The sequence below is a fragment of the Chiloscyllium punctatum genome, chromosome 24 (assembly GCF_047496795.1).
Source record: "Chiloscyllium punctatum isolate Juve2018m chromosome 24, sChiPun1.3, whole genome shotgun sequence".
In the NCBI taxonomy this organism is placed as follows: Eukaryota; Metazoa; Chordata; class Chondrichthyes; order Orectolobiformes; family Hemiscylliidae; genus Chiloscyllium; species Chiloscyllium punctatum.
This window is the reverse complement of record NC_092762.1, coordinates 78,424,724-78,439,980: the sequence shown is the minus strand read 5'-3', so window position 1 is coordinate 78,439,980 and position 15,257 is coordinate 78,424,724. Positions and strand designations below refer to the sequence as shown.

General features: G+C 40.6%; 1 protein-coding gene across 2 annotated transcripts in view; it reads right to left on the bottom strand.

Moving 5' to 3' along the window:
• Positions 1–14,202, bottom strand: part of LOC140494726 (ephrin-A5-like) — a 374,348-nt gene extending 360,146 nt beyond the window's left edge. The window contains exons 1-2 of one of the 2 annotated variants that reach the window (XM_072594265.1): positions 14,182–14,202; positions 12,647–12,881 (exon numbers count right to left, since the gene is read on the bottom strand). In XM_072594265.1, the coding sequence (XP_072450366.1) occupies positions 12,647–12,768 (122 nt within the window). In that variant the 5' untranslated portion in view covers positions 12,769–12,881; positions 14,182–14,202. Of the gene's footprint in view, positions 1–12,646; positions 12,958–14,181 lie in introns of those variants that run through there. The other variant, XM_072594266.1, reaches the window with a different exon arrangement.
• Positions 14,203–15,257: the final 1,055 nt, after the last annotated feature.

The window sequence follows — 15,257 nt, the reverse complement described above, 5'->3', positions numbered from 1 at the left end:
ACATTGCAGTGCTACAATTATCTTCGAAGATAAGCTACCATCGAGACCTTGAACACATCTTTAAATTCTAAAACAAAATCTTTCCTCAAGGTTCACAACTCACAAAACTGTGAGATAACACTGGACAAGGTATCGCAAAGCAGTGTTTCTGATAGGGACTCACCACCCAGAGACTTCCGACTTCTAGTGCAGCCGCAGAGAGTTATTAATACAACAGATCTGCTCATTTATGGACAAGCAGCAGAATTCAAGTCTTTCAGCAAGGGGACACTATCAGTTTTAGCCTAATTCACTTGAAGGAGGCCAAGTAAGGCATTCTGCTTCTGGCCAAAGCTAAAATCTCACTCTTGCTCCCAACTCAGGGAATGGGTGGTAAATTCAGACCAGCCAATATCACCCGCTTCCAAATAATGATTTTTATTGAACCTGGGAATTGCCTAAAAATAAACCCACACACCTTGTCAAAGCTTTTCATCTTGCATTCTTCAGGACATTCACAAGGTAAAGGGGCTGTGTTTGTGCTGACACCGGTTCATGCCTAGCAGCGGCAAAATTTGTAAAATAAATTTAAAAAGACGAATGACAAAGACCTAACAAACCCTTAAAAATTAAAAAGTAAACAGAAGAGGAAAAAAAATTTGTTAAATAAAGTAAAAATTTTGCAATTTAAAAAATTATATCACTTGTGCACGTGCACATTTTAAAAAAGGTTTATAATCGAATCATTGGTGTCAGACACTCGGAATTTTTTATGCTGTATATGAGGAGATTGTAATGAAGAATGCATCCATTAGATGATGACCAACAATTAATTGCCAGTCAACATCTAACCAGTGCAATTCCTATGACAATTCTTCAACCAATCATCACTCTATTCTTATACCTTGTAAGAAGCGCTGTCACTAGATTGGTATTCTTAAGATAATGTTCACTAATGCCAGCCAAAGAAAAATGCTTTGGCAAAACAAGACTTTTTTTCAGCAAAACCCAATTCCTGTACTACCAAAAGAACAATTTGTAATTGAAATGAAGTGACAAGTTGTAGACATTAAACCATGAGATTGAGTGGAGAAATGTAACTCCACAGACCCCCATGACAAGTAGATTACAAATCCTTGAAACCTCAAGTGGCTCTTGACTAAAAGCAGTGGAATGCAGAATTTCCACCCGCACTCATTTTTGCTGTTGGAATAGGAGGACAAATCGAAGATAGAGAAACAGTGAACATAAGCTAGGGAAGTTGGCACAACTTTAATACTGAGAATTTGGGAGGGAAGATGTCTGAGCCATGGAGGGATAGATGAGGAAACCAGGGGTGACACTGATGAGAAGATTAAGCTGGGAGAGACTTCCTTCAGGTAAATAGTTTTACAAATAGTGCTGCAACAGTCAACAAGAAAGTAAAAGCAGCTAAACTTGACTTTATATAAGTTAAACAGTCAGAAAAGGAAAATTAAGTGATTGATTTATAGATGCTCTGCGGGATGTGAGCGTGTGTGTCTGCCTCTGTGTTTGTATGTTGATCTGTCTAAAGGTCAATTACAGCTCGAATATATTGTGGATAGAATTGAGCTTGCGATCTATTGATCATAAATGAATTCAATCTTGCCAAAGCCTTGTTCTTGAGGCAGTACTCGTGTGTCAATGAATCAATTTACTATCCGATGCACTCGCTAAGAGTGAAGGGATCAGTGGGAAGGGTGGAACTGAAAAAGAAGCAGTGAGTTGAAGCCGACTTTTTTTAAGAAGCAAAACACACACATGTCCAATTTATTTTCGATTTGCAGCTGCTTTGAAACCAGCAGCACATGGTTGAATGTACTGTTTCTTGCCTTGGTTTGATCAAGGAATCAACGGCACGATGCACATGGAAAACGCAGCCCAGCTGCAAGTCTGGCGCAAAGCCTGATAAACAGCTGCTGCATGAAGTGGCGTGAATCCTAATACAATGTTTCCCGTCATAGCACCTCTGTATCACAGGATGCACAGACTGACTTTGTGGACCCCCTCAATGGACACACAAAGTCTTAGGATTTTGGATTGAAATCCGTGGCTTCAAAAATAAAATTTGTGCATTTAGTTGACTTGTAAATAACAGATATGGCCATCAATAAACTTATTTTCAATGCATTTTAAGAGTATAAATTTATACTTTGCCCTGTGTTAGCAGCACTGATTTCTTAGGTATCAGTTAGATTTCTTGACAAGCTTTCTCACCATGACTTTGCAAGGCATTTTGTCCATCTCTCTCTCTCTCTCTCTCTCCCCCCCCACTCGCCTTTTCCCCAACCCATTGCCTAATTCAGTCGTTAGCAGTTTCAGCACTTGAGTCAGAATGTTGTGGATTCAAGTTGCCCCTCCAGAGGCTGAAGGAGGAAATCTAGACTGGTACTCCCAGTACAGTACTGATGGAGTGCTGCACTGTCAGACCTGGCTCCTGCGAGACTTTAAACTAAGTCTTTTGTGGAAAGGATATTTAATTAATATTTGAAGATAAGCCAAGGATGGTGTCCTGACCAATATTTATCCCTCAGCCAACATCACAAATAAACATAAATTGCTGCCGTTGCAGCTTTTGGGATCTTGCTGTGCACAAATTGTAACATCTTCCACATTATAAATGTGATCATATTTCAGTAAGTACTTAATATGCTGTAACATACTGAGGAGGACCTGCAGATCAGCCATCTCATTGCCCAATTACTGTTCACTCTTGCTTCCATTTCCATCAATTTATGAAAATCCTGCACCATGACAGAGTTTACTTAACCTATTGATACCTAATCACAATTCAGAAAAATATGATCAAACAAGTCATTGCACTTAATTCATCAATTGTCACTGATTGATTTGGATTCACCAGTACCCAGTGCTTGTGTTAAACAGCTCAATAAACAACCCTACAGGCAGGATCTAAGGTTGGAAGGGCAACAGTATAGCTCTGCAGCTGATGTTCTAGACAGTTCAGTTGGACACAAGATCAAAAATCACATGCCAACAGAAGAAGTTATTGAAATGTGAGATGGAATGGGATTTTGTTTTTATATATTGACAATGCAGTAAAATTCTATAGGTGTGCTACAATCATTGAAACCCAGAGAATTAACATTTTCTCAGCTTAAACTACAGCATCTTCTGCAATAAAACAAGTCAATAAGATATTACTGATCCTGCAACCTCATAATATTTGTTACACTACTTTAAATTAACAGTTATTTCAAATGTAATAGTGATAGTCATACTGGGAGGGGCAGGGGTAGAAATCCACTAACTCCAGCCTGAGACCCATAGCACTGACTCCAAGACCAACCTTACTATTCCCTCCTAGGGCACAGCAAATTGCTTTAATATTTCTCAGTCAACTGTTAAATTATACTCTTTAGAAAGAAAAGGAACTGAACAAGGGATCATTGGTTGTGAAAACAGAGCTTTCTCAATCTGTAACATAAATAAAATTAGAACGATCACTGCAAAATACAATATAAATCCAATACCCGAAACCAGAGGAGCAAAGATACCTGACATCTACTGATATCTGTGACACATTCACACAATGGCCACTGTGGCTGTAACCACTAGGTTGGGGACCTTACTGATCGCAGTATCATCTTACAGCATCAAATGCTTAGGTGCAAATCCTGTTTATAATCAGTCTGTCTGTTCTGCCTTTGCAATGATAATTGTTCCTCAGCAGTGGAGAGCAGGTGCCCACTGCCCGTTGGAACAGATGCGTGCTTGAGAAACAGGATTGTTAATGTACAGAAACAGCCCTTGGATCCAAACAAGGATCCAGCCAGCCCTCTTAAAAAGGGCTACACTTTAAAATCCAGGTTTCTATGCATTTTACTGCTGCCACAATTGAGATTATTTAATGAATTGGTACTAATATCCTACAGGAAAATATATCCCAAAGCGAACCTATTTTAATATGAAATCCCTTTAACCAGTCATCTGAAATTGTTTCCACACTCCAAATACCAATGACTGACAACCAGTACTTGACCTCCATTTGTACAGCTCAGTGTTCTTTCCAAATGCACATTCATGGTAAAGCAGCAGTTTATGGAGTGCAAGTGATATTTGATAAATGAAAATTTAAAAAGTGCTGGAGAAACTCATCAAATCTAGCAACATCTGTTGAGAAAGAGGGACAATTAACATTTCAGGAACAGTATGACTCTCCTGCAGCAACAAGCACAGCATGCTGGAGAAACTCAGCAGGTCTGGTACCTGTTCTGAAGAAGTCTGATACTGGATGCGAAATGTTGACTATTTCTCTCTCCAGACCTGCTGAGTTTCTCCAGCATTCTGTGTTTGTTTCAGATTTACAGCAGCCATGATATTTCGCTTTTAATTGCCCCTTCTTCGGAACTCACTATTTAATGAATGCAAGCTTTGTTTTAAATACAAACCTTCATACAACAAGGGGTTAAATCTTAAAAAATAGTCAAAAAGCACATGACACTCTAGTGTCATGATATTTTTGACTTTGTACACCCCAGTCCAACACCAGCACCTCCAAATCTTAAAACATAGGATTGGGCCATTCAGGAGTGCTATCAGGGAAGGGACTATAATTGCAAACAGTAGTGGAAATTTGGAACATGCCCGTCCAAAAGGACGCTGAGGCAGGGGTCTTTGGAAGGTAAGCACGAGAACGTGGCTAGATGTAGATCCAAGTGAATAGCATCAACGCTGGGATAGGAAGAATGGAATTCCTCTGTTCTGCTGGCAGCTGTCCTGCAGTAACCCTTTGATATAAAAAGGATACTTGTTCACAAATAGCCAGTGCAATGTACTAAAATCCGAGTGAGGGGAAAAGACAACTAGAGCATTGCTCTGAAAATTTCACATACCCACTCATTACTCTCTGTTGAAGTTCTACAGACTCCTAGGTTGTCCACCAAAAAAGCAGTCAACTTCTAACACCCATTCTGCAGATTGCCAAAGTCATTAATTTGGCACTTCAAACCAAGCAGAGCAACAAGTCAACACTCCTGCTGATCAAACATTTCTATTGTGCTCTTTCAAAACAAATGTTTTGCTGCAGATTATTTAACAGTGCCTTGCTGTTTGTACAGCAAACCATCAGGTGCAAGATGCCAGCAGAATAGTTGCCTTGCTGATAATTAAAGACCTTTTAATTAGAGAGATGTGCTAAGCCAGAATCAAGATGTTATAGTTAAACTTACGGAATTTTATACAGTGGGTCGGTTGAATGGAAAATGGCTTGGCAGATGGGAATTCTACGCTTGGATGAGGCAGGCATTAACCTGGAATGGACAATTTAGTAGTGATCAGAGCTACAGCATTACGGTGACTGACCACGTCAAGTTCCATTTTGATTACAAGGCATTGGGGGATTTTTTTTACTAAAGTCTCGCACGGGTGGATTCCACAGTCCCGCTCTGTGCCTGCTCCTTCCTTTGAAAACCACACACTGGAACTTTCGCCACAACCCCCACAGTGATTGCTATTCTATATTAAAGCCACTGACCAATGGTGAGTGAACGAGGGAAATAATTTGGCACATGAACTTTTCCATGAAAATTACAAAATGAGCAGGCTCAGTAATGATTGACAACGTTGTGCTTTTACTAAGCCAGTTTTACAGCAGCCGGTACTGCTATTTCACACCAGTGAAATTAATAATGACACGTGTGAAAATCACACTCGCAGTCCCTCCCACGTGTTAAAGATTCTGTCCAGAAATCCGACTCTGCTGATGGTGCAGCATGACTGGGGAAACTCAGAATGCAGCAACCCTCTGCGCACTGACAGTCAGAGAGACAATGTGGACAGGCCCATCACAGCAGGGATCATTAACCTTGTTAAAATTACACCTATTTACACATCTCTTTTAAAAACAACACCAATTTTAAAATAGTACCTAACCTATTTAATTGTTCAGATAATTCCAAAAAATGCCCAGTCGGAGAATATTGCACCTACACAACAATTTATATTCATATGACACCATTTTCATCCCACGTTGCCAGGGCAAATGATGACACTAAACTCAAGATAGAGACAGATAGCCAAATGTTTGGTCAAAGATCCAGGATTGAAGACCTATACAAACCTGTCCTGAAATCAGTTCTCTTGCCGTTGATACCGATCCCTTCCCTAGTCCCTGTCTCAGGCTATTGACTCCCTGTGTCCCATTTGACACAGGGAGTAAAATGCAGCTCAAATCCTGCATAATATCACCCACTGTCCCCACTCAACTGCCAGATGAAACCCTGATCCCTGCTTTTCTTTCTTTCACATTCAATCATTGCAATGTTTTTGCAATCAGTCTCCCAACTTCAATACAAAATTCCGCAGACCTAGTACTACCTTACAATAAAGTCCCATCCATACATCACTCCCTTGCTCACTGACCTGTGTTGACCCCAAGCAATGCAATAGCTCAATTTCAAAACTGCGATTCTAGCATTCACATCCCTCCAAAGTTCCATTCTCCATTTCTCATCTACTGCAATCAAACTACCCTTAGAGGTCCCCCAATGGAGGAATTGCCGGGGACAATATCATTGGACTAGTAATCCAGAGGCCCAGGCTAATGCTGTAGAGGCACAGGTTCAAATCCCACCAATGGTAGCTAGAGAAATTTAAGTTTAATTAATTAAATCTGGAGCTGAAAGCTAGTCTCAGTAGTGGTGATCACAGAACCATTATCAAATGTCATACCACAGCCATTAATACCTAGCAACAGATACATGAGAACTCTACCATCCAGAATCATGGAAATATATTGCTATTTCTTCAAGGTCATGCGATCAAAATTCTGGAACTCCTGCCCTAATAGCACTGTGAGTGCCAACACTTGATGGACTGCAGCGGTTCAAGTGGACCGCTCAATACAACTTTTGCAAGGCCAACTAGGGAAGGACAATAAATGCTGGCCCAGTTTGTGACGCCCATGTCCCACGAGTGAATTATGAATAACTTCTCATGCAATCACCCATTTCACTTCTATTGCTCCACTATTGGCGACTGAACCTTAAGACAACCACGCCCTTAAATCTGGAATTCCGTGACTGTGGCACGTGTGAATTGCAAATCTTTACCGCAAATGAAAAAAAATCCAGTAATATGCCATTAATGGGTACAATATCCTTCATTTCCTGAAACAATCATTGCAGTACCAAAAAGGAAGTTCTCACTGAAGCGTTCCAAGTGTAGATAAGCAAATCCTAGGGGAGTTCTGTGTGGTTTGTTTATTTTGATTACATTCGAGATTTTAAAAGATAGTGTTTTAAGCGAAAAGAAACAGAGCTTAGCAGGAATACTGATCCTAATTAGAAACAGAAATTACTAATTTCTTCAAAAGTAAAAATATATCAGTTAGGTTTCAAATGATCACTGGATTCACAGCTGATTAAATTTTTAATGGGCAACCAAGCTAATTATTCAACAATGGGTGGGGAAGCACTTTTGGTAATGGACCAAATCAGCAAAAGAAATTACACCGGACAATAATGCTTACTTGTGAGGTTTTAACTATTGAAACTATTATCCATGAGACTGTGAACTTTGGTGGTTAAAATTATATTTTGTAATGGAGCGTGAGATGCCCTGAACAAGAACCCTTCTCTCTCCCCATTTCTGAGCAAAGGTCAGACAGAACCTTGACTAATGGATTGCTGCATGCACCCATCCTTTCCATTTTCCTTACTGATGGAAGCAACAGACTGATCTTTCAAGTAAATTTAGCTGAAATCATAAACTTACAAAATGAACCTTACTGTACTTAACATAATTATTACAATGTCTTACGCCATTTCTCCTGCACCTCCTATACATCAAGATACTTGATGTCCTTGGCCATAATTCCCAGATCTGTGCTCGACATCAGAGGAGGAATACAATGGCCTTGGGAAGGATATGCAGCACAGAGTGCACCCGAATGGTTTGTTTTACTCATTTGTTGAATATTGCTGGCTGTCTAGCATTTATTGCCTAACCCTGGTTGTCCTTGAGAAGGTGAGCTGCCTTCTTGAACCGCTGCAGTCCAAGTACTGCAAGTAGACACACAATGCTGTTACGAAGAGAATTCCAGGATTTTACCCCAGTGACTGGGACTTAGAGTTAAATTATGAGGACACGTTGCATACACTTGGCATGTACTCCCCTGGGTAAAGAAGACTGAGGGGTGACCTGATCAAGGTGTCTCAAAGGATAAGGACCATTTGACAGAGTAAATGAAGAGAAAATGCTTCCTCTTGTGGAAGAAGCTATTGAGTGAAACCTGAAGGCACTTTTTCACACAAAGGGTACTCGCAGTCTGGAGCTCCCTCCCAAAATAAACAGTGATCACAATTCAATTAACGCTTTCATAACAGAGATCAATAGATTTTTGTGAGGCAAGGGTATCAAGAGGTATGGAGCAAGATATGGAGGCTGAGGAATAAATCAGGCATGATCTACCTGAATTGCAGAACAGGCTGAAGGTGCTGAATAGCCTACCACTGTTTTCTAGAGCTTTTCAAAATCAACCTATTCAGAGATTTTATTACACAATAACTCAGGCTTCCTGGCTCAGAATTAGGGGCACTACCACCGCGGCACAAGAGCCTTTACTTCTCTCTCTATGTTCCATTTTAAAAAAATTATCAATGTGGTAATTATATATTAAAAGGTATGGGGAGTTACACGATGCATACACAAGGAAAGGATTTGTGTTAAGAAATATTTCTGTACAACATTGTCAACATGCAGATTCCTTTATAGAACTCTGAATTATATAAACTCTCAGCAGATGCAAGTTCCCAATATCATTACTTTAAATTATCAGTCCTTTCTTATATGCGACTCGTGTCTCAAGCTGAAGTATTTCATGTAATGAGATCCCACTGTAACCCAGTTAATTGAAAATACCAGTTTATGTTTATTTTCATAATTAGGATCCAATCAATGGGATTTTTGTTCCAGTTTGAGTTGACTTGCCATGCATTTTAGGTGGGATGGCTGAGGCACAGCAAGATGTTTTAAAAAGCAATACCTTACAATCAGTCTAATCTCTTGCTTGCCAACAAGCACAATAAATAGATTGCTGGATATTATAAAAGGGAAAAATAAAATAAGTAGCTGTTCAGTATTTAAACAGTTATAATATAATCGTGAGGCCTTACCTAGTGAATATTAGATTTTGTCGATTTACCGATTAAAGTCCCCTGGCACACTATTAACCATGACAAATAACATTTCAAAAGAACTTGTTAAGAGCTGCTCCTATATAATTTCCTTAAAGTGGTTCATAGACTCCACAGAAAAAAAAAAAGTAATACATTTTTTGGGTCTTTTTTGTGGAGCTCACAGAAAAAAAAATGTCTTTCTTCAAGTCTGTATTGATCTCTGATAGGACTGCTAAGCAGCAGTATCAGGGATGCAGAGAAGACAATTGTTAGAAAGGGGTAAAACGGCATTTGAATGATCTTAATAAAGAATAAATTAGGAAATGAGGTAATAATAAATCACACATCATATTTTCCCTCATTTGAGAGAGCTTTGAACTGTCTATATATGGCTGCTTATTTATTTTCAATGTATCACATTTTTTGTGTGATTTATAAAATGTCACATACTCTCATATGACAGGTCCACTTACAGCTTGGTAGAGAGTTTAAGGCAACTAAAACACAAAATCCTTATTTTGTGTAAACGAACCTGTTGTTATGAAACTCATGTATAAATTAACCACGTACAGGCAGCTTCATTAAAAACTCCCATTACCTCTGTCTGTGAGCAAGGCTATCAATTTTATAGGAACAATTTATTATAACGATGTGTATCACCATGCTGCATCTAGCTGGGTAATTTGCATTGTAAATTCAAATTAGTCCATGTAATATTGAGAGCGCTACCATTTACTGACTGTCCAGCTATTATTAGCGAGGCACGTTTGTAATTTGGTATTAACATAAATTACTAACATAGTTATTGATTTTTTTTCATTACCACACTAAGATCGTGGAAGCTGGATAAATATAGAGGGGAGATAAATATGAGGCAGATGGAGAGTTACAGAAACTGAGACAGCTCCAATACTTCTCCTGAAAAGTTAATTGGGAATATTACTCGCATCAATATTTCCTTATCCACTTTTGAAAGTGTTGGCTTACCTTCATGGTGATAAAGTTTAAATGCATCCATGAACATCAAAAATGTTAGTATGAAAGTACCTTGGAGAACAAATGCTGTGATCAAACAGATAATGAGCAAAAATTGCTAATTAAAGACCAAAAAAATTGCTAAGTACAACTGGCAGTGTTACAAATACCAAAGTTAAAATGATGGACTGACTGTGAACCTATCCTTCAGTTGAATAAAACAAAAGAATTCAAACCACTTTTAGAGTGCTTAGCTACAGTTGATACCAAACCTATCTCCTGTAGGTTAGTGTATGGTAATAAACACAAGCCCGACAATACGCAGGACTCGCTGACAGAATCTGAGCTGTCTTGAGGCAAACAGAGCGCATTACTTTGGCACAATTAAAATGTTAAGTTATTCCCTCCTGGTCCAGATTTGAAATCAAGCTTTTTATTTGTGCTTGGGTGCCAATGAAAGGGATCGGATACATCCACACGAAGTGTGGGGTAACCTCTCAAACTTTTATACATTGGAAGAGCAGAAACAGAGAGACCGAATAGGCAAGGGCACTGACGGTTGCAGCCCAGACTTGGGAAGCTTAGCTTTTTCACTTTGTAAATGAAAGAGGGTGCGACAGGCAGGGATGGCGAGAGCTTTCTCCTCGCCAGCTTCGGAATCTCGCGGATACGGCGCAATTACGGCGTATTTAAATACCTCGACCGATGCCAAGTCAAGCAGCGGTGCCTGCTCTGTTATCTCGATTGTCTTTGTCACAGGTCAAAAGGAATGGGTCTTTGCTGACTACCTTGGAGTGGGTGCGGAATGTGAGCGTTGACTGACCTAAACCAGAAACGCGCTGGAATTGCTAATTGCAAGAGTGGGCAGTCGGGATTTTAACCCGGGAAGCGGTCTGCTCTCCCTGAACTGCAGAAATAGAATCTGGTATAAAACTGAATAATTTCAGGTGCTGTCTTAGCACGGGGGTATGAAATCTCAGCAACAGGCTCGCTTCTTGAACACAAAGTGCCCCACACTTTACTCCAGCACCTGCTTCAGAACAAGATCCAGTGTAAGCCGTCCTGGACTATTTCAACAATCTTGTCCTTTTCCTTAAAGAGAAAACGAGTCTGGAGTCTCTCGTTAACTCTTCAGACAGGAGACAAAACTCAAAACTGAATTATGTACTCGAAAGGCAGAGTTCATTCACACCGCTTCCTTTGCTTTTTAAAGAATCATTTTCAAATTGTACACTGGCCTAAAAAGTTCGCTGGGTCAGGGATGAAAGCGAATGTTTGTTTGGTTTTGAGAACTTCCAAGTCTAGAATTACACCTGATGACAACCACATAAACCAGAGACTGAAACAGAGACACGCGGTGAAACAACCGTGTGGTTTAGAGAGGGAGAGGCTATAGTGAGCTCATTTTCTACGGCGGACTGAGGAGTAAGCTTCTTACGGTTGCACCTGGGTAGCCTTGCTAATAAACCTCATTCCTTCCTCGCTCTCCTCCCCGAGACTCTACTCAATAATCTTATCTCAAGACCAGCTTCAGGTGGCGCGGCTTCATCGACAAAAGAAAACACCTTCCACGCACATTGTAGTTACACAATGTTCGACGTTTACGGGAAAAGGGTGCTCAATTTTTCCCCGAATTAAACAATCTCATTCAAGAAAGGGCGTGCGGTATCGAGTGAGGGAAAATAAAGTTTAAACAATGAAAAGCTGTCCTTCCTCACTCCACATAGAATGTGAGTGGCCCATTCCAACTCAATAATGAACTTATGTAATCGCGCCCCCAAAATAGTGCATCGATCACTGTTGTAACATCTGTTAGATGGATCCAAATTTTTAACAGCGATAAAATACAAGGGGTGATACAGGAATCTTTGTCACTGCAGTATCTCTTCGGATCAGCCGCGTTTTACGTGTCAGTCACTGCAATCCCCTTACAAATTCACCCTTAACAAAAACCTACGCCTTTTGCAAACTGATTTTTTTTTTGCTCAGCGGCCACACACCTCTAAGTGACTACGTCTTCACTTTAATACAAAAGCGTTCTCCTTAAAACAAAAGGAGGAAAATTAAAGAGCGCTGCGCAAGGCGTTCGCTGCTCGCTCGGTTAAGTGAGATGAAAGGCACCCGTAAGTTTGGTGTTGGCATTTTAAAAGCGAAGGAAAATCTCAGTTCCTCCAGCAAGGCTGGCTTTCCGCATCAGTTTCAGACATCTGAAATTAACAGGTCAATAAATCTGTGCACGATCCGGCTTGGGTCAGGCGCTGTCTGTACGTCGTTTTCCCTCGTGTTCAAAAAAAAGTAATTTGTTATGATTGAGAAGCTAAACAATTACAAGAGACGGCGGAAATAAAAGCAACTTTTGGATGCTTAATAAAACAGAGCAAATCAATGGGAAATTAGGTTACTGGGAATCAAGGAACTAGAGGAATGAAGGCAAACTCTTCCACTCTCACCAAAAATAAATTAAAAATACATGCAGAACATAAATGTAAACGCTCCCCCGTTACACCTCTCTGATGTGCAAATTGCATTACCTGGGGTTGGTGCTATTCCAGTACACGGCGTAGCGGTCAGCAACTACTTTCCCAGAATCTTCCGTCCAAACACAAACCCAAAGGGCCAGAAAGAGCAGCACAGCCACCTCCACGTTCATCATCGCCGATGAATCCGTCCGGCGGTCTTCACGCGCAAAACTCTGGTTGCAAATCAAAGCCTCCAGCCGCCGTCTCCATACGGTGCCTGAACCACAACTTTCAACAGGAGCAGCTCCTTTTTTTTGAAAAAAAAAGGAAGAGTGAATCCAACCCCTATTACACTCGCGCAACCTAGCCTGCTTGGAGAGGGAGGTGTGGTGGGAGCGAGCAGAGAGGAGGAGGTGGCGGAAAGAGGAGGCGGGAGCGCTGGAAATTATGAATGAAAGCACCTTCCACCAGTTGTGAGCCGGGCGCCTCCGAGGCGTCTTCACCAATCGGAGCTGGGCGGGGGCGGGACAGGACCATGTTAGGGCGGGCCGCCGTCTTGAGTGGCAGCCGCCGAGGAGCGGCCGACCAATGGCCGCGGGTCCCCGGGCGGATGACGTCACAATGGGAACCCACTAAATCGCTACATTCCCTTCCAAAGCCTGTAACAATTCCGCATGCGACTCCCTGAGCACCCTGCCGCTGTAAACACGGCTCAGGGGAATCGCAAGTCACATTTTAAAAGTCATTGCATCGCAAATCAACAAACTTTAAGTAAACTCCACCATCCTTCAATCACATATCACAAATTAGCGTACAAAAACAGAGAAGTGCTGGAGAATCTCAGCAGATCTAGCAGCATCATCTGTGGAGAGAGAGAGAGAGAAACGTTAAGAGTTAACGTTCCGAGTTCAGTGACCCCCTTTCAGAACATGAACAAATTAGCAATTCATGTTAAAATACTCTAGAGTTTACGCCGACTTGAGACTGATTCTTCGGCGTGATCCTCCTGGAATTTTACAGTGCTAACAATGGAATGGAATTGTTTTTTTAAATTTTGAGAGCAGGATAATTTGTGCATGAATCCTTACAGGGAACCGTCTTTCTTACCTGTTTCCGAAGCAACGCATCTAATAGAAAATAAAAAAAATCAACTTGCAGCGCGTAATCCACTAAGAAGGAATCAACTGTAGGACCTCTTTCTGCACACGTGTAATATTGAATAAGTGTGAAGAATATCAAAAAGAGTAGGAGGTAAGAACACGTCTTAATTCTGAATAATATCGCACTGATTTTTTAAATTATTTATAAAAGTTGCTTTGTTGAAAAACCCTCGTACTCTCGCGCTAGTTAACTCAATTATCTTTCTCCCTTCCATGTGCTTCCAACTCGTCATACTGCACCTCATAATGAATGTAACTGTATAACTTGGGCTCGCTCCTCTTCCAGGGTCCTCCTGCTTGGCCACCCACACTGTAAAGCTAAGCTCATTAAATGCCTGTATCCTATATCACACCAAGTCCAAATTAACCACCATCCCTGCGTTCACTGACTTGTATTAGCTCCGAGTTTGACAACGCCTTGACTTAAACCCAAACTCTCATGCTTACCTTCAAATCCCTGTATGGTGTCCCGATCCTCTTCCCTCCTCTACTTCTGCTAAACCTCCTTCAGAGCCAAACCCTTCAAGATCTCTGTACTCCTATAACTTTGGCCACTTGCACATCGCGATTTTAACACCTTGACCGTTTCGTTCGCTGCCTGGGCACCTCTCCTCTTCCTCTAAAATGCTCCTGACAGTCATCCTCTTCTATCAAGCATTCTGACACCTATTAACTATCTCGTGATGAATGCTCGCTGTCGCATTTTCTTCACTGGGTCTGCTGTGAAAGGACTTTCGAAGTTGTAATATGTTAAAAGTGATTTTGAAAGAAACACAAGCTGAAATCATTCTGATGAACAGTAAATATCCCGCCAGATTCATTCTCTCTCCCCAAATTCTATCTGACCTACCTGTTCTTAGGCGTTCAGGGCCTGCAGTATTTTCGATTTTGTTTTAAATATAGTCAAGTTAAAATATGTGGAGACTCTTCACGGATCCGGGTCATCGCAGACCACTTCACACCAAGCCCAGTATAGTTCCTGTCCAAGAATACAATCTACACAAATAGTACAGTTAACACGTTGAAGCTAAAATAATTTAAGAGCAGGAAATTGAAAATACCATATTGATGGCATTTTAAGTGGATTAATATCTTCCTAATATGGATCTTAGATAGAAACCAGTTTAGCCAATTCATTTACAAAATCACAATTACCATTTATGGTATTACTAATTTATTCACAGGTTCATAAATATAGAATGGTCAATGAAACCAGAATGGTGTAACATGCGATTTATTGTAATTAAATGTGCTCTCACTATGAATCTTTCCTCACTTATATGGGAACATCAATAGTAAGCAGTGAGGAGTGTTAAGTTGTATCCCAATATTGTATTGAGTGTAGTAACATTTATGTAATCTGCTATATCCTTAATGATCCAGTTTTAGGTGAGCCACTAATCGTCTCATTTGGTTAACCACACTGCTTGATGCGGCATTGTTGCAGAAAGGCATATGAAAATACGGACTTTGATACTTGTTGAATCTATCTTGTTTCAAGTAAGCAAGTTAATCACTGGTTA